Source organism: Akebia trifoliata, chromosome 4, assembly GCF_017979445.1.
Source record: "Akebia trifoliata isolate Shusen 1 chromosome 4, ASM1797944v1, whole genome shotgun sequence".
In the NCBI taxonomy this organism is placed as follows: domain Eukaryota; kingdom Viridiplantae; phylum Streptophyta; class Magnoliopsida; order Ranunculales; family Lardizabalaceae; genus Akebia; species Akebia trifoliata.
In genome coordinates, this window is record NC_141378.1 from 1,740,376 (window position 1) to 1,759,498 (window position 19,123).

The 19,123-nt window shown below is 35.8% G+C and overlaps 2 protein-coding genes across 3 annotated transcripts; both read left to right on the top strand.

Annotated features, from left to right (window-relative positions):
- The first annotated feature begins 1,263 nt into the window (after positions 1-1,263).
- On the top strand, positions 1,264-12,410 carry LOC147402834 (PH, RCC1 and FYVE domains-containing protein 1-like). 2 transcript variants are annotated; one of them, XM_086438199.1, is made up of 9 exons: positions 1,266-1,842; positions 4,310-4,396; positions 5,797-5,886; positions 6,009-6,095; positions 6,179-6,298; positions 6,431-8,545; positions 8,634-8,780; positions 10,458-10,990; positions 11,798-12,410. In XM_086438199.1, the coding sequence occupies exons 1-9, from the start codon at positions 1,795-1,797 to the stop codon at positions 11,961-11,963; spliced, it is 3,393 nt and encodes a 1,130-aa protein (XP_086294325.1). In that variant the 5' UTR covers positions 1,266-1,794; the 3' UTR covers positions 11,964-12,410. The 2 variants fall into 2 exon arrangements, with proteins under 2 accessions (XP_086294324.1, XP_086294325.1); XM_086438198.1 differs by having other exon boundaries at positions 1,264-1,842; positions 6,179-8,545.
- Positions 12,411-15,062: 2,652 nt separating this feature from the next.
- LOC147402835 (putative serine/threonine-protein kinase WNK6) lies at positions 15,063-18,877 on the top strand. Its single transcript, XM_086438201.1, has 8 exons — positions 15,063-15,216; positions 15,388-15,489; positions 15,600-15,637; positions 15,890-16,117; positions 16,214-16,434; positions 17,109-17,266; positions 17,361-17,838; positions 17,951-18,877. Exons 2-8 carry the CDS (start codon positions 15,403-15,405, stop codon positions 18,760-18,762), a joined length of 2,022 nt encoding a protein of 673 aa, XP_086294327.1. The 5' UTR covers positions 15,063-15,216; positions 15,388-15,402; the 3' UTR covers positions 18,763-18,877.
- Positions 18,878-19,123: the final 246 nt, after the last annotated feature.

Below are 19,123 nucleotides of genomic sequence, written 5' to 3' on the forward strand. Positions count from 1 at the left end.
TTGTTCTATAATCCATAATATATCACATTTAACAAAAATAACAACACAATCCCCTTTTACTCATGATTTAGATTAGGTTTAGATAAAAAAGATAAAAAAAACATTATTTATTTATTTTTTACTCTAATAAAGTATGTGAAAGTTGACTGTCAATGAACTCTTAAATTTAAACGGTTAAATGTAACCGTCTTGATGATGTGGCACACTTTCAATCGTTTAAAATCGCTATGAAGAACTACAGGAGATATACGCTATAAAGGATCCGCTCCCCACACAATACTTGCCAGATGTATTAGTGGTGGTTCCAAGTGAACCCACAATTATGCCTATCTTAGAGAATGATACAAAGATTACTCTTACTGACATGTCGTATGGTTTCAATGGTACAAAACATTTTATAGGATGTGACAGGCCCAGCCCAATTTTAATGACTGACATGTTTCTTGTATTGGTGTTGGACAGTATTTTCTAACTGAAAATATATAAAGGTGGGCCTGGTCCGCATATGTGAGACCCACCAATTACTTTTCTTTTTCTTTTTCTTTTTTTGGATCTGATCTGTGATGATCAAAAGAATCAGATTATCAGACAAATCGACTCGATTTTTTTGGACGAGTCGACTCGGGCACGCGCCCCCGATGATTGAGGCGTGAAGTTCGGTTTAGATTTATTTCCATCATATTTATGTGGGTCCCACGGCTAGACTGCATCACCGTGTTACCTAGTTCGCTCACCAACCAAATCCAGGCTCCTAATTCAACAATTCCTAATTCCAATGAGGGTATTTTCGTCATTTCAAATATTACTTCTAATTCCAAAAGCAAAGAAAGTCTTGATAGTAATTAGTGGTAATTACTATGTCAAAAGTTCTTTCCATCAGTTTAATAATAATAAAAGTCGTGCATGAGTGACATTACCGTTTACATCATTTCACACATTGCTGACGTGGAGGTGTTGATAGAATCATTGATGCTTCACTCTTATCACGACGAGAAAAAAAAAAACATCTATGGTTCGGTTCACACATCCACGTTGGCAATGTGTGAAACTATGTAAATCTCAATGTCACTCGAGCATTTTCCTAATAATAATTAAGCGTCACCTTTCCTCAATTTCACAAATGTCCCCGAAGCACTGGAACTCAATTTCCAATATTTACAAAATGAGACACCAAGTAAAGAAAATTCACAAAAGGAATTTTTTTTTTCTATAATTATCCTCGTTGGGAAATCATCTGATTCTTTAGTTCTTACTTTTCTTCTCAGGAACTTCATTTTCCTCTTCTTTGACTCGTACTTAACGAACGCGACCGCCAGCTTAAAGCTGTCTCTCTCTCTCTCTCTCTCTCTATCTATCTATCTGCGTTTGGTTTTCCGACGTCGGGACCTCCGGTAACTGGCCGGAATCCCTGTCTGTAAACCTTTTTTTCATATTCAGTGAAACTGCTTCTTCGTTGTCGGGAAACCGCTGGTGTAACTCGCTCTGGTTCTTGACTACTTCAACTTAAGACACAGACACTCGAAGCTCTCAAAGACTTCGAATTTTAGTGGAGATTTCAGGGTTTCGGGTTATTTGATTTCGATTTGAGATTACAAGGGATTTGCAGATCTCCGAAGCTGTGTATTTCTAGGGTTTGTGACAGATTCTTGTAAGTTAGGTAATTTGGGGAGAAGAGAGGGTTTTCTGTAGGTTGAACATTGATGGTAGTTCAGAGACAAGTGTGTCATCTATGGTGATCGGAAGTCTTCAACGATCGAGGCAGGTGGTCGAGTTTCAGAAAGTTTCTCACATGGAATGGCAGATCTTGTTAGCTATGGGAATGCCGATCGGGACATCGAGCAGGTTCATTTTTATGTTATTTGTTGAATTTTTTTTTTATTTTTTTTTTATGTTTATTTTGTTAGATTTCTTGATTTCTATTACTTTATTTACATTTTTATTTCATCAGTATGGTTGATGTAGAATTGCTAAAAATTCTAAGATACCTGATTGGGATTTCATCCAATAATTGTTAAGAGTTCGATTTCAAATTATCATTCTAGTTCGAGAAGAATTTCATTTGGTGGAACAGTTTCTATGAATTCATATGGGTTTTTGGTTTTAGTGGCGGTTATACTTTAAATCAAAATTTTAAACATTGGTTAATTTTAGAATGGTTGGGGTCGCGCTCTTTTTTTTTTTTTTTTTTAACTTGATTGTATCAGATATTGTTATTACTCTCTTATATAACTGTCGTGTTACTGTGACCTATGAAAACGGGAGAAAAGGTAGAACATCTAATCTAAATGACCTGGAAATGTGTACAACTTGCATCGGATAATTACTTGTTTTATTAACAAGCCATGGTGCTTAAAAACCTAAGTGGGATTGGAAGTTGGTGTGGAAGTGAGAGTGAGTATGTGGGAGTGCCAAAATTCAAAATGTCCCACGACACAGACCATTCCCTAAGCATTTTATATGTGCATGTAACGTAACTCAACAGGCCTGTCATACGTTCTTTGCCATAAGCCTTCCAATCCGACTAAGGTCTAACAGCTTAAAGTACAGATGAAAGCCAAGAAAAGAGGAAGATTAAATGCAAGAAAAGAAGAGAGGAATTTTGAACCTCTAAGCCAAAAGGCAAGTAAGCTCACCAGCTCGTTAATGCTTGGGCCAAAAGCTGAAAGCAAAGCTGACAGCCTCTTGTCTCACTCCATACTTAATGGCGTAGTTGCCACCCATTGATCTCAATACCTCCAACTAACCACCGTCTGAAACTTAATGATCAACATAATTACTCATTAGCTATCAATGAGAATATCTTTGCACTTAGTAGGTTTCATTTGCCACACAAGTCTTTAATTATAACAAGTTTATGTTACATAACAGTTACTCTGCAGCTTTAATTATCGTAAATTTTGTTACAACTATTGTTTCTCAACCAATATTATTCTGAAGCTCTTCCCAGAATTCAAGAGGGTTTCTTTACAAAGACTTTGGTGTCATTAGTTTTGTTTTTGGTTTTTTTTTTTGGGTGGGGGGGTTGGTTGCTGTAGTTTCTTCAGCTGCCTCCCTAGTAGGTCACCTCTACCTATGGGATTGGTTCTTCTTTGCTTATTTTTGGAGTACATAATACTTATCAGAAAACTTATAAAACCAGTTTTTTCTTATCAAAAAAACGAATAGAGAGTTTTTCAATGAGGTAGATGATGGTGGTACCAAAAGAGTAATGAGTGATCAACAAGATAGACAGAGGGAGGTTCTTCATTTTTGGAGTGAGGTTCCAATAATTTGGGAGTGAGGTTTGTTTAAGGATCAAATCCTGAAGTCCGTCGAAGTTTTGAATTTGGAGTGACACCCAAATAGAAGGTTCCGCTTACTAAGGTTAGGACAATCACAATGACTAACCAAAATTGAAAAAGTTGCTAAGCTAAAACACCCACAAGGTTCTATTTTTTCTGATAATCCACATGGGGATTGTTTTCAGTAGTCGATTCTCACATGACCAACATTCATTTCAATGGGCACTTCTTATTATTATTAACATTTGGATCCATAGACCATATTTTAGCCTATCAATCCATCTGATGTTAAAGTGGACACAAGTTTGTCAAGCACATAGAGGGTATGTGGCCGCAAACTTGAAAATCAAATGGTGAGGTTGATTCTCAATCAACCATATTATACTTCCACTGGAATTTCAATCTTTAGAGAAAGCCAGTTCCACACTAATGGTTAGAAAATAGAGGGGTGGGGTTTCTGAGCTCATTTCTTAATGTCAGTACCACTTTTGTTGTATACGTACCTTACATTTCTTAATGAACATGTCTGTTGATTAATGGTGTGGTTTCACAAAAAACACTAGTACAATTAATAACAGCATTGTGTTGGCCATGGGTCATACCCTGCTATGCTAGATATTAAATCGTGTTCTTTTTTTTAATAGGCATATTAAATCACGTTCTATCTGATATTATGACGGTTTCCGCTTTATAACGGCTGCTATCCTTTCAGTTTGCCATGGTTGTAGCATTTAAAAAAAAAATTCTATTATTTTCAAAATAAAATATATAGTAATTTGATTTGATTTTAACTATTGAAAGTGGCAAAAGGCATACACCTGCATGACCAGGGTGCATCACTGTTGTTCCTGTTGTTTTCATTTTTATTAATGATACATACTCTGAATCATATTTTTTGGCCATGTGGTTCCAACATAACTTGAAACATATAGGTCGTAGATTTTTTTTTATCATAATTTCATACCATGGCATTTTATTTATTTTTGACACCAAATTCGATGCCTATTTGATTCTTGTAACTTGTACAGGCATTAATTGCATTAAAGAAAGGTGCTCAGTTGCTCAAGTATGGCCGCAAGGGGAAGCCCAAGTTTTGCCCATTCAGACTTTCTAATGTATGTTTGATACTAATCAATCTAATCTATGGTTTAAAGTGCTTTATTTTAATTCTGCCACTTTTTTTTCCTTTCTTATTTATTATGTTGAGTAAATTGATGGATTTCCTAGATATCATACTTAGGGCTTGTTTGTATGCACCGGGTGTCTCTTCTCTCACACACACAAACACATAAGTGAGGGAATGCCTATTTTGGCTCCTTTTGTGCTTATGAAACTTGCTAGACTTTAACATGCTTACCAATGGTAGGATTTGAAATCTATTGTTCTTTGACTGGCACACAGTTTCAGCATTCCAGTTGCTGCGTCTCTGCATGCACATTATTTTGTTTGTTTGTTTGTCAATACAATGTAATTTCATTTGAAACATTCATTAAAATTGTTGACTATAGTTTGGTCATGGATTGGATAGTGAAGAAAAAAAACTATGTACTGTCAGGTTGACTGTAATTATGATCTCCAACACATTAGACCTGCCATAGTTGCTGGTTGGCGAGTCCCTCCATTCAATGGGTTCCATCTTGGACTCTACTACTCTGAAGTCAAAAATATCAAATGGTTCTGAGTTGAAACAGTCATATCCATGAAAAAAGTTTGGAATGTCCAAAAGATTGTTAATTTAGATTTAAATCCATTCAGTGAGATGGTGTAAGGACAAGATATGAATGAGCATTTATGTGGGATTCTAGGAGTAGCCCAAATAAAGGATAAATAAATAAAAAAATGTTTTGCCATGTACAAGAAAGACTGTAACAGCAGTGAAAGCAAGTGTATTGGTACAGGCCAAGAGTTCTAATAGAGCGAGAGGAAGGCCCTAAAATAGTTATTTTAGGTAGTGAGCAAGGATCTGAAGGTACAATCTTTAGCAGAAGATATTGTTCATGTAGAACTGAATGCTGAACATGGTATCGGGGTTTTTCATAACAGAGAAAGCTCTCCAAACATGATCATCTAACAATCAATGATTTCTTGTATAAATGGGTGTCTTCCACCCTCGACTTTAGAGGTTTACTTTGATGAAATTTGATTTAGTTAGGAGGAGATTGGTAGAATCCTCTCTTTCTAGTAGTTACTTTTCTTTGTTGTGTAATTCTCTCTCATGTACTTTAATTTTGGGCTGTTTTGATTTTTTTTTTTCTGATAAATTCCTTTTACTGGTTAAAAAAGAAATGCTGAGCAGGATTTGTATTGCAAAACCTAAACAGTTAAGTTTGATCTCTATTGGAAATTCCAGTGGGGTTATCAGTTGTTGGAAATAGCCAAGTTTGTGAATTCTACCAAGGATAAATCTTCACTTACTAGATGTCATTTGCATCTAATCTCATGATTCAGATTTCAAACATGTATTTCCATGTGCACATTGATCACTCATTTCTGTTTTTTCCCCTGAAATTCATAGGATGATTCATCTTTGATCTGGTTGTCTCGTGGTGAAGAAAGAACATTAACATTAGCTTCTGTCTCAAAAATTATCCCTGGACAAAGAACTGTAAGATTTCTCTACGATCATTTTATATTAATAGTAGTGTTTGGTCAATGCTATGTTGATCAAATGAAATAAATTCTGGTTCCTGACCCGTAAATATACTTGTTTTTATGGTAATGTGTCAGCCTGTTTTTCAACGATACCTGCGCCCTGAGAAGGACTACTTGTCTTTTTCTCTTATATACAACAATGGAAAACGATCCCTTGATCTGGTTAGTATGATCATTTGAGTGTGGTCTCCTGAGCTTTTGTTAACTAATTATGATTAATCACTAGTGCAATATGTGGATTCTAGATTTGCAAGGACAAAGTTGAGGCAGAGGTGTGGATTGCAGGCCTCAAGGCATTAATATCTTCAGGTCAATGCGGACGTTCAAAAATCGATGGATTGAGCGACGGAGGACTTTACTTTGATGTAATTTTACACACCATGCAATTTTTCCCCTTATGTTTCAACAGTTCAGTGAATTCATGGGAACTTATATACTTCTATGTAATCTGTTCAATTGCACGTGTGATGCATGTTTTCATGATTAATTTGTTTCAGGACAGTAGAGATTTGACATCAAATAGCCCTAGTGAGAGTTCGGCCAGCGCCACACGAGATATTAGCTCCCCTGAAACGTGTGTCAGTCTCAAGACAAATACTTTGCCCAAATGTTATCCTTCTGAGAGTTCGGCTAGTTCAGAAAGATCACATGTAGCAATAGAGAACACAGATATGCAACTAAAAGGATCCTCTTCAGATGTTTTTCGAGTTAGTGTTTCAAGTGCCCCCAGCACTTCTAGTCATGGTTCTGCACAAGATGATTGTGATGCTTTAGGTGATGTATACATTTGGGGTGAGGTTCTATGTGATACCTTCACAAGGGTTGGAGCTGATAAAGATGTTAATCCTTTGAGCTCAAGAACTGATGTACTTCTTCCTAAGCCATTAGAATGTAATATTGTTTTAGATGTTAATCATGTAGCCTGTGGTGTCAGGCATGCTGCACTAGTGACGAGACAAGGAGAAGTTTTTACATGGGGTGAGGAATCTGGAGGACGACTCGGCCATGGTGTTGGAAGGCATATTATTCAACCCCGTCTTGTTGAATCTTTAGCAGTTTCTAATGTTGATTTTGTTTCCTGTGGAGAGTTCCATACCTGTGCTGTTACAATGGCTGGTGAACTTTATACATGGGGAGATGGAACACATAATGCCGGGCTTCTCGGTCATGGTACTAATGTGAGTCACTGGATACCCAAGAGAGTTTCAGGTCCCTTGGAAGGACTTCAAGTTGCTTCAGTTACTTGTGGTCCATGGCATACAGCCTTGGTGACTTCAACAGGGCAGTTGTTTACTTTTGGCGATGGAACATTTGGTGTCTTGGGCCATGGAAACAGAGAAAATATTGCAACTCCAAGAGAAGTAGAATCTTTGAGGGATTTGAAGACAATTGCAGTTGCATGTGGGGTGTGGCACACCGCTGCTGTGGTGGAGGTGATTGTGGGACAATCCAGTGCAAGTATTTCATCAGGAAAATTATTTACGTGGGGGGATGGCGACAAGAATCGTCTTGGTCATGGAGACAAAGAAGCAAGACTGGAACCAACATGCGTTCCCTCCCTCATTGATTACAATTTTCACAAGGTTGCATGTGGGCATAGTCTGACAGTTGGCTTGACCACATCAGGGCATGTTTTTACCATGGGAAGTACTCTTTATGGTCAGCTTGGTAATTTACTTTCCGATGGAAAACTACCTTGCTTGGTGGAGGATAATCTTATAGGTGAATCTGTTGTAGACATTGCCTGTGGTGCTTACCATGTGGCAGCGCTAACATCCAGGAATGAAGTCTACACTTGGGGAAAGGGAGCTAACGGTATATTGGGTCACGGAGACATTAAAGACAGAAAAACACCAACATTGGTAGAAGCATTGAAGGATAGGCATGTTAAATATATTGCTTGTGGTTCAAACTTCACAGCAGCTATATGTCTTCACAAATGGGTATCCGGAGTGGAGCAGTCTCAGTGCTCAGCATGTAGACAGGCCTTTGGGTTTACTCGAAAGAGGCACAATTGCTATAACTGTGGACTTGTGCACTGTCACTCATGTAGTTCCAGAAAAGCTTTTAGAGCAGCAATGGCTCCTAATCCTGGCAAACCATATCGTGTGTGTGATTCCTGTTATACAAAACTAAAAAAGTTGTTGGAATCAAGTGGTAATGATAAAAGGAGGAATGTTGTACCCCGCCTTTCGGGTGAAAATAAGGATAGATTAGACAAGGCTGAGATTAGGTTATCTAAGTCTGCAATGCCTACTAATGTGGATTTGATTAAGCAGCTCGATAGTAAAGCTATCAAGCAAGGAAAGAGGGGTGATTCCTTATCTCTGGTCCGCTCTTCCCAAGCACCTCCATTGTTACAACTTAAAGATATCATTTTCTCTAATGCAATGGATTTGCGTCGAATAGCTCCCAAACCAGTTCTTACACCAGGAGGTCAGTCTGGGATCAGTTCCCGAGCTGTGTCACCTTTCTCAAGGAAATCTAGCCCACCACGTTCTACCACACCTTTTCCTACAACAGCAGGCCTTTCTTTCTCCAAAAGTATCGCAGATAGTCTGAAGAAAACAAACGAACTCTTGAATCAAGAAGTGCAAAAGTTGCATACTCAGGTACATAGAAGAGTTTTTTATTTATTTTGTTTAGTTGAGCATCATCTTCGAACAAATTCCCTATGTCCTTATCATGGACCTGGTTTAGGTTGAGAATCTGAGACAACGGTGTGAACTTCAAGAATTTGAGCTACAGAAATCAGCAAAGAAAGCTGAAGAAGCTATGGCATTGGCTGCAGAGGAATATGCCAAGTCTAAAGCTGCAAAAGAAGTCATAAAGTCTCTAACTGCACAGGTAATCTTCTGATACCATAATTTTTTTCCTAGTTGACCTGAAATGCAATTTCCACTCACAAAATTTGCCAAATAATCATAAAATTTCGGAGATTTGAGGGTGCACCATTTTAATCCCCGATTAATTGTCCTCATTTGTAAATCACTGATTAAATCGAGATTCGCCGTTTAAAATTTTTTTTATAAAAAAAGCCGGTTAATTCGGTGCTTTTAAAGTTAGTGGCTGTGCGCCTGTGCCACATCTCCCATATGTAAAACATATGTGAAATTTACATACTAAACCCTGTTGTAGGCAACTCTTTTATAAATGCACCCTGAATTTTGGGTGGTATCTTAATTATTAAAAAACATTAATTAATAAAATACTTTCTTTCTGCCTCTCACCTGTCACCCCATAAAACCTTTCTTTCTTAATGCCCTCTCATCCCATCAAAACCTTTCTTTCTTATTGTGTCCTCACATGTCTTTCTTAATACCCTTTTAACCAATAAAAATCTTTTCCCTTAATACCCACCCCATAAAATGTGCAAACTAATGATTCAAAATATTGAAATATATCATTCAAATGGTTATACCTAAACATATAAATTTTACAATAAATACCTTATAGTTATCAATATAAATTTATTTTTATTATCATATGATACATTATTTAATTTGTATTGTATATGTCAAAATGCATCTATCTTAAAAAAATTTAAAAATTATAGTCTTGTGGTATCCGAATTTTTTCCAAAATTATCCGAATTAGCCGAACTGCCCCCTTACTGACTAATAGCTGAATCCGCATGTTGTTACATGTGAAGACCATATCTTGCAAATATTGTTTATGCTGGGTGTTTGAAGGAAGTTACAAAAAGAATGAGTGTTTTTGTCAACTTAATATGAAATTGATGATTTTGAGCTCCCTTCCATATCACAATGAAGTTAATAGTTTAGCAGTTGCATTGGTTGACGTAGACCGTGAGAGTAACGACGTTCATCCATGAAAGTTGCCTTCTTTTCACTCGTTAGGATCTGTGAAAAAAAAAAGAATTAAGCTGGTGGATAAGTGAATTTACATGTCAATATCCATGTTCTTCAACCGTAATGGAACATGAGTCCGATTAGCCTTACTTAGTATGATTTCAACTCTTACTAAGGGTTGTTGACCTCATCTTGTTGCAGCCAAAAACATGATCCGATGCCACAGGGTTGTAGAGAACAAAATTCTATGAACTTGAAAAAAAATGTTATTTTTCATCGTTGAATTTTAATTTTAAATTTGGGAGGTCCGTGGAAGTTTCGTAGCTGTCCATTTTCAAAACCTTGGATGAAGCCAAAAAAATATCAATTTTTTTTTTTTGGATCCAAGTTTTTCCATGAAATCTAGAGGGCTGTGGTGTTGGATTGCCAATATGGTAATCCATTTGAACAAAACGACCCTAAGTGAGGTTTAAAATCTTACTAAATTAGAAAGGGGAGTGTTTTGTATGGGATATTCTTTACACTTTCTTCAACCATAATAGATCCGAATAAGTTACATGAAACTTCTTGAAATTTTTCATCTAGATTTTACTTTGTGTACCTTTTCCCTCAGGGAAACGTTACTTCTGTTATCTGGAAGAAATATTTGATAATCTTAGTCAACAACTGGGTACCATGTTTTTATGTTGATTTCCCTTTTGATGCTTCTCAGCTCAAAAATATGGCCGAGAAGCTCCCACCTGGGGTCTATGAGAGTGACAACATGAGGCCAGTGTACCTGCCAAATGGATTGGAACCCAATGGTGTTTATCACTATGATGCAAATGGAGAATGTCATCCGAAGTCTGATGCAACCAATAGCCCTCGCTTGGCTTCTCCAACCTCTAATGGAACTCCAGGCCAGATTCATCTGCTGAGGGACAATCCTGGAAGCAACGGAGCTAATGCTCACATACAGAATCAATTTCCAACCTGTAATGGGAGGGACGGTCATGGTGAAATGAGACTGCGGGATAGTAATGGAGGGGTGTGCACAGGTAACAGTAGTAGACCAGAGGCTGCTGATGCCATGGAACCTGAGACTTATCAAAATGGCGAGAATGGTATGAAGTCAAGGATTCCCATATTGACAAGTAACAATAATCAAGCCGAGGCTGAGTGGATTGAACAATTTGAACCCGGTGTTTATATAACTCTTATGGCCCTCTGGGATGGAACTAGTGAACTTAAGCGAGTTCGGTTCAGGTATACCTCAGCTACATCATCTCTCTTTTCATTATTTACTTTCATGCAAATTGCCATATGAGAGTTCTTATAATATTTGTGTTTTTTTTTTACCGATCAAAAAAAGAATGTGTTTTTTAAACATTTTTCTCCAATGAGAAAGAATATCCTGTGCTGTGGTGTCTTACCAGAAAAGTTTTAAGCCATTTGATTAATTGAGGACTACTGTTGTAGTGGAACGTGTGAAATAATAGATTCGAAAGGAATTGAAAGATTGTGTTCAATGGAACACACAAAAAGAGTTTGAATAAATAGATTCAAGCTTGGAAAAGTAGGGAAAACGAGAAAAAATGATTGAAACAAAAGAAAAGGCTAAATTCGAGATATATTGAATGAATTGTTATCTCAAAATGTAAAAGTAACTTTCTAATATATCTATAGCATAATAGCAACTTTCCAAATATATTATAATTCAATTTGGACACTTCTAATTATAACTTAAAAAATAAAAACGAATTTAAACAAAAAATAGAAACTTGAAAACAAATTAGAACTAGAGAAAATAAAACCTTTTTGAAGTTGAAAGAGAAACTAAAACAACTTCTAAATTACTTAAAACTGAAATATACTGAATACATAGGATTGAAATCAAAATTGGGTTGAGCATGGACCCAACTTGGTCAAGCTGAGTTAACTCAGCTGGATATGGGTGGGTTGATTCGGCCGTGAAAATTCTATTCTCAAGAGCAATCTATTTTACATCAACTACAGACTAGCTCAAGATGTTTGTTGTGATCCTGACAACTAAAACTGGGAATATGTCTGCAGCCGGAGGAGATTTGGAGAGCACCAAGCAGAAACTTGGTGGGCGGAAAACCGTGATAAGGTGTATGAGAAATATAACGTCCGTGGGTCAGACAAGACATCATCAGTTGCTTCTGGACACTCGGCACGCAGAACAGAGGAAATGGTCTCTCCATCTTCCCGAACGTAGCAACGTTGTACGGGTTGTCTGAAACAATTTTGAGTAGAAAAATAGAGATGGATTTGAGAAATATATGGTCCCAGGGGTGAGACGAAGTCGTCAGAAGCTTTGGGACAACCCAGAACAAAGAAAGCAATTTCGCCAACATCCCAGCCTTATCAACCTTGAAGGGTTCGTTTCCTGTGACATCATTTTGGGTTTTGAAAAAAAGTGCTCGTTTGAAGGAGTTGAAGGAATCCCCACTTCAGAAAGAAGTATCTTCTTCTTCATTTGTCCTTATGTTTCCTTAATTTATTTTGGTTTTTCCTCAATTTTATTGTGGGTTTCCTCCCATCACCTGACCACTTGTATTGTAGTGTACATAAACTCATCAATTATGAGCAGAAAAAAGGATGGGAAGGGGTTCCTTCCCAATTATATGAATCTTTTTTTATGGAGATTGTACTTCGTTTAGAATTTTGATCACATCTATTGTTCATTTGAGATTTATTAAGGTACCCAATTGCTGGACCACATACTTTTTTTACATCCTTAAATCACAATATCAGGTAAGGTTTTACTTTCAAATTGGTTGGACTTTGTGATTGTAAATGATCTTCAAAATATGATTTAATTTTTTTCTTATGTTATCTTCTTTATTTTTAATAATAACATAACATTAAAGATGCATTATTATGATACAAAGGGTTAGCAAAGAAAAGATTGATTAATAAATAATGTTTCTATTATTGCAATGTTGGTGGGGTAAGGTATAAAGATTCGTAGCAGAGACAGAGAAAGGGATTTTGTTTATTGAATCCAATATTACATATTGAATTTCTCTAGATCTATTTGAGATATTTTAGTTTACGCTTAAGTCTCAATTAATATTATTTTTGAGAATCTATATGACCTGAATATGAACATCAACCACAAATGAGACTCTTGTAAAAAAAAATTGTGCTAAATGAAATAGTCATAACCTATGGATACCTCTTATTATAAGAAATAGAGATATTAGCAGTTGGAAGATAATTATTGTTGTCGAACTATTTATAATTATTATATATATATATATATATTCTAAAACAGTAAGATAATTATTGTTGCAGTTTTGTTTATAATTTTTTTTTTCTAAAGTAGTTGCACTTTTAAAAGATTGAATTTTTAAAGCATTAAGATTTTTAACTTTATTTCAAATTTTGTTTCTTCAAACATGTGTTTCAGTCGATTTCCTGGTCTGAATCGATATTTAAGAATTCGTGAGTGAGATTCGTTTAAGGCAACTTGTCGAGTCAAGTTGGAAACATGGCCGAGTCAAGTTGAAACTCACTAAGTTGGATAAGAACTCAATAAAGTTGTGTAATTATATTTAATGCTTTTTAAAAACAAATTTAATTATTAAAAATGTTTAATAATATAGAAAATTTGATATATATTTAGTTAGACTAGGCCGAGTGGATTCTTGAGTTATGGAGATGACTTAACTTGCTGGAAAATCAATTTGATGTTGAATTTTTTGTGGAGTAATGATTTCCTGACTCCCACACTTAGCATACTCTCCTGACGTGGCATGTGTTAGGATCATAGTTTTTTTTTTATTAATGCACAACTGTACATATTTACAGGAATGTGTATCCCAAAGCATAAAATATATGGTTTTAATGCATGTTGCGTCAGGAAAGTATTTTGAGTCTGCCACGTGGGCGAGTCCGATGATCACAACTCTTTTTTGAGTCCTCATCATAAAGTTTTATCTCAGAAATTTGTCTTAAACACTCCTTTAAATGCTATAAATAGATGCTTTTATGGACCAGAAGACTGGGGCGAGTCAACTCAATATGTATTAACAAGGGATTATATTTATTTATTTATTTATTTTTTTTTAATTTTATTTATTTATTATTATTATTATTTTTGATAACGAAGGGTATCCAGGCCAATTTGCACGCACCAGACTAGTCCCTACATCCCGCACTCAGGCTATACCCCACTACGTGAGGGGATTATATTTATACCCTTCAAGATTGTCATCTCAGTCTTTTTTAAAATAATAATTTTAAGAGAGTTACTATTGCCACACCAACCTTTTCTAATGCCACACTAATTCTTATATAAATTACCAAAAAAATTGCACAAAGTTCATGAGACTACATTAAAATTAGTGTGACAATAACACCTCATATCACATTTCTAGAAGTGAAAGTGAATACGAATCATAAATGTTTTTCACCTTTATCTCGAGAAAACATGTATGATTCCCATGCACTTTTACATTGGTTTGTGCGGTGTGATGTCCAATCTTGAGGTTACTTTAGTATTATTCTTTTAAGTAAAGATTTTGCTTAGATGGGGATTAAGAAATTTTGAATTTTGAATTTTTTTTCAAATTGATCTCATCTATTGGTAAACACCAATTCTTCTTTTAGTGAATGACTAAGATTGACTCGTTCAATCTATAGAGACCACCAAATTTTGAGTGGTCCCTTTATATTTTTATAATTTTTATTTAAATTTAAAATAATCAAAGTCATTTTGATAACATGCATAAAAATTACAATATTAAACTATATAATTACAAAAATAATTGTGATTTTCTGACTTGAACATTTTTACTTCATCTGTATACGACTATCTTGACAAGAGCACATAACCATAGATCTTTTGTTTGGGATACACAAGAAAAACGATCAATGATTTTGTGCTCTTTACGACGGCAATCGAGTATAAATTGACTGAAATTTTTTGAGTTAAAAAATCATTTATCTTAAAAATATATATATTTTTTACTACTATATGGATCATGGATGTACATACCCATATGTGTCGCAATGAATTTAAAATATTATTAAAAAAATATATTTTTGTAATCTTAAAAATTAATCGTGGTGATTATAAGATGTGGGAGTGGGATTGCAATTTTTTTTTAAGTGTTACATTTAAACTGCAATAAATACGCTTTGAAAATTTGATTGTATACCGAAAACACCCTTTTAAAAAAATTATTTTTTATTATAAGGGCGCACAATAAAGTGCAATAACTAACACTTTGAAAATTGGATTTTGTATCAAAAATACCCTTTTAAAAATTTCTTTTTTACTGAAACACCCTCATAAGCCAATTTCCGAAGTGTATTTATTGCCCTTTAACGTGTGCCCTTAACAAAATCCAAGATGAAAATAAAGATCATCGACAGTATCAGTAAATTAGGGTTAGGGTTTCCTTGATTTTCGTCGCAATTCGATTCCGAACAGATTTCCAAATAACATAGTTCTATTTCAGGTAAAATCTTAGCCTTTCTCGTAATTCGATTCTTAATATGTGATAGTTTGATTTCTGATTAGGGTCTCGATTATGTTAGGCGCTAGTAATTGGATCCTGCTCTAGAGATTGTTTTCCGCAATTTCTAGGTTACGTTTTTATAGCTCATAGAGTTCTGTAAACTTGCCACAGAAGGATTTTGTTGGAATGGAATCCGTCGAAGAGAGTCCCAATGATCAAGAGCCACCCGACCCTAACGTTCTGGAAATCGATCCAACTGGTCGATATATTCGTGTAAGATTTCAATAATTTCGTAATTTGGTTTTTGGTTTATTTTCATAGATTTTGTTCCGTGTTTTATAAATTTTCTATTAATTGATTGTGTGTTTTTGAACATCACGTAGTATAAAGATGTGCTTGGTGCAGGAGCCTTCAAGACAGTGTATGCTTTTTGTTTCCTTTGTTTCTCTTAATTTAATTTATTTTTTGTATATTTTTAGCTTACTTATATATTTTGCATGATTTTTACTGTAATATATTGCTTTTGTTTATCTGAATTTTATTTTATATTTTTTTAGGTTACTAATATATTCTTGCATGATTTTTTACTGTAATATGTTGCCTTCGTTTTTCTGAATTTTATTTTATATTTTTTTAGCTTACTGATATATTTTGTATGATTTTATATATATAGTTACAAGGCCTTCGATGAAATGAAGGGAATCGAAGTAGCTTGGGGTCAAGTTCGAATCGACGAAGTTCTACAATCAGCCCAAGATTTGGAAAGGTTGTATTCCGAAGTTCATCTCTTGAAATCTTTGAAACACAGCAACATAGTAAAGTTCTACAACTCTTGGATCGATGAAACAAACAAAACCGTTAATATCATCACTGAGTTGTTCACTTCGGGTAGCTTGAGACAGTAAGTTTTTTTTTTCTCCGTTTGTTCGTAATTTTGTCATCCAGTTTTTAACAATAAGATTATTTCTGTAATTAATGGATCAAATCATTGATGTAGGTATCGTAAGAAACACAAGAAGGTTGACATGAAAGCTGTGAAGGGGTGGGCAAGGCAGATTTTGATGGGATTGGACCATCTCCACAGTCACAAACCCCAGATTATACATAGGGACCTGAAGTGTGATAACATCTTTATCAATGGTAACCATGGTGAAGTTAAGATCGGTGACCTTGGGTTAGCGATTGTAATGGAAAAGGCCAATGCACAAACTTTTCTCGGTATATTTTGTTTTCTTTCCCTAATTTTTTTATATACAAAGAGTCTCGATCCAGAGTGGTGTGGTGTTCCGTTTCTATTGTAATATACGGTGTCTGCATGACACATTTTGGTTGCAAGTTAAATACACCGGGATGTGTGCAATGTAGAAAATGGCTTGGTTAGGAGCCCAATGTGTTTTAAACTCCAACTAAAACTTGCCACACAGACATTGTTCCTATTCTATAGGAATGGAACAAATAGGAATGAGATACCTCTCTGGATCCTGGTTCTTTTACAAAAAGTAGATAGTATGACTCGTGTCGTCTTGTTTGTACAAGTAGGCTCTAGGCCTTGTTTGGATGGTAGATTACTTCTAGTCCTCGTTGGAGCAAGAGCTTGAGGCAACCTTAAGGATGCTTCTTAAAAAACAAGCTTCCAGTTTCAACGTGGAGCTGGAAGCCCATATCCAAATGCTTCGAAGAGAGATTCCAACTCCCCATCCGAGTAGCAAGCTCTCTTCGGAGCCAATGCAAACAGGGGATGTGTATAGGTGTGTTACAGGATATGGGCCTCAACCTGTGGTACATCTTTTGATGACCATAATGGAGAACTCATGTTGTATATTCATCTTTTAATCTGTTCACATGGGATCCTTTTTATGTGAAGTGTATTAATCTGTAAAATTGTCTTGTAGGAACTCCTGAGTTCATGGCGCCCGAACTCTATGATGAGGAGTACAATGAGTTGGTTGATATATACTCTTTTGGGATGTGTATGCTAGAGATGGTGACCTTTGAATATCCTTACAGTGAATGTAAAAACTCGCTTCAGATATTTAAGAAGGTTACAACTGTAAGTATTTTGATAAGAATGAGTTTATTTTTTTGATATCTTATGTTACTTTATTGGAGTTGAGTTCTCATCTGTTACGTGGACCCTTTGATAGGGAATAAAGCCTGTGGCCCTCTCTAAAGTGAAAGATCCGGAAGTGAAAATGTTTATAGAGAAGTGTCTAGTCCCAGCGTCTCAAAGATCATCAGCAAGTGAGCTTCTAAAGGACCCTTTTCTACAAGTTGATGGATTTTCGGGACACTGTCCCTTGCAACTTCCTGATATGGTTACACCCAAAATGGGGGTCTTTGGAGAGCGCTGGTTGCTTTCAGAAGAGCCGACAAGTAGACAGCCGATTCCTATCTCGGTTTCAGATGAGCCTACGAGTAGACAACATATGCCCATGTCGATAAATGTTGATGTTGATTGTAACCCACCCATTATCACGTCTTTTAAGCATTATCTTGATAGTGAGTCCCACTTTATGTGGTTGGAGGTTCAGGGGGAAAATATAGGCGATGAATTCAGGTTAGAAGGGGAGATGAAAGATGAGAACTCTGTATTTCTGGTACTACGAATTCCGGATCAAAATGGTAACTAACCTTTTACTTGCTATTTATATTTTAGATCATCATCATTGAAGCCTTATACTAAAATTAGGTTTATGTGTAGAGATCCAAGTTTTTCTTCATTTTTTTTGTGCAGCTCCTGCAAAGATCACATTTTTCCTGTTTTACCTTGACCATGATACGGCTCTTTCGGTTGCTGGAGAAATGGTTGTGCAACTGAAACTACCTGATCAGAATGCTATGTTTATAGCTAAGTTGATGGATTTTTTGTTGTTGAATTTGATTCCAAATTGGAAACCTTCGGTTCCCATTGATCAATTGGTGGCTCTGAGTGGAATCCAAACCCCTAAAGACGATAACTCAGACTCTAAATTGCACAAACAAGGGGACAGCTGGTTTGGATCTTTTCATAAAGCTTTTGAAGCTTTCAACCTTGCGAGCAATTCTTCAACTTTTTATGAAGCTCCTGATGCTGTGAAGTTGGATGCGATTATGTCTTGCGTTGATTTTGGGTCTCTGAATACAGATATTGCGGAAGATCAGGGTTCTGAGATGTCATTTGTTTCTGCAATCTCTTCTGAAGGAAACTATAAGAAGTGCTCCAGCACAATGTGTATGTGCGGTCACTCGGAAGACGTGGAATGTAACAGGTTTGAGATGGATAGGGAATTAAGTGAAACTCTGTCTGGAGTTGAAATGGGCAGAGACCTTGGTGACAAAGATATGGGCATCAACATGGGAAGAAGTGATATGCCAACCTTACTGAGATCCATAAGGGATGCTGCTGTTGTTTTGGCTGATCATGATAATGATGAAAAGTTGAGATTGGAGTTGGAGTTGATTGATTTGCAATATCAGCAAGCAATGAAGGACTTATCCATGAAAAGGCACGAAGCTATCATGGATGCAAAGAAAAGGTTATTGCAGAAGAAGATCGTTGTTAACTAGTCTGTTAATATTCCCGACTCCTTTCAAAATGTATAGAAAATTAGTTCATAAATTTGTTCATGAAAGTCTGACATTAGTTGTAGTTAATATACATTTTTCTTTTCATGTCTAAAAATCCTACCTGAATGTTAACACCTGGTCTATACTTCCTTCTGCACAAATAATATTATAGCTTACATTTAAGTTTTATTTTAAACATTAATGGTGACTGTTTGACATGGGAAAAGTTTGATTGAAATCCTGTTTAAAGACTGTATTAAAAGGATTTTAAGATGTTGAGGAGAACTACCTTGTACAAGAAAAAGAGCAAAGCAATAGCGATCACTATGAACCACCTACCCATTTAAACATAGAATTATCA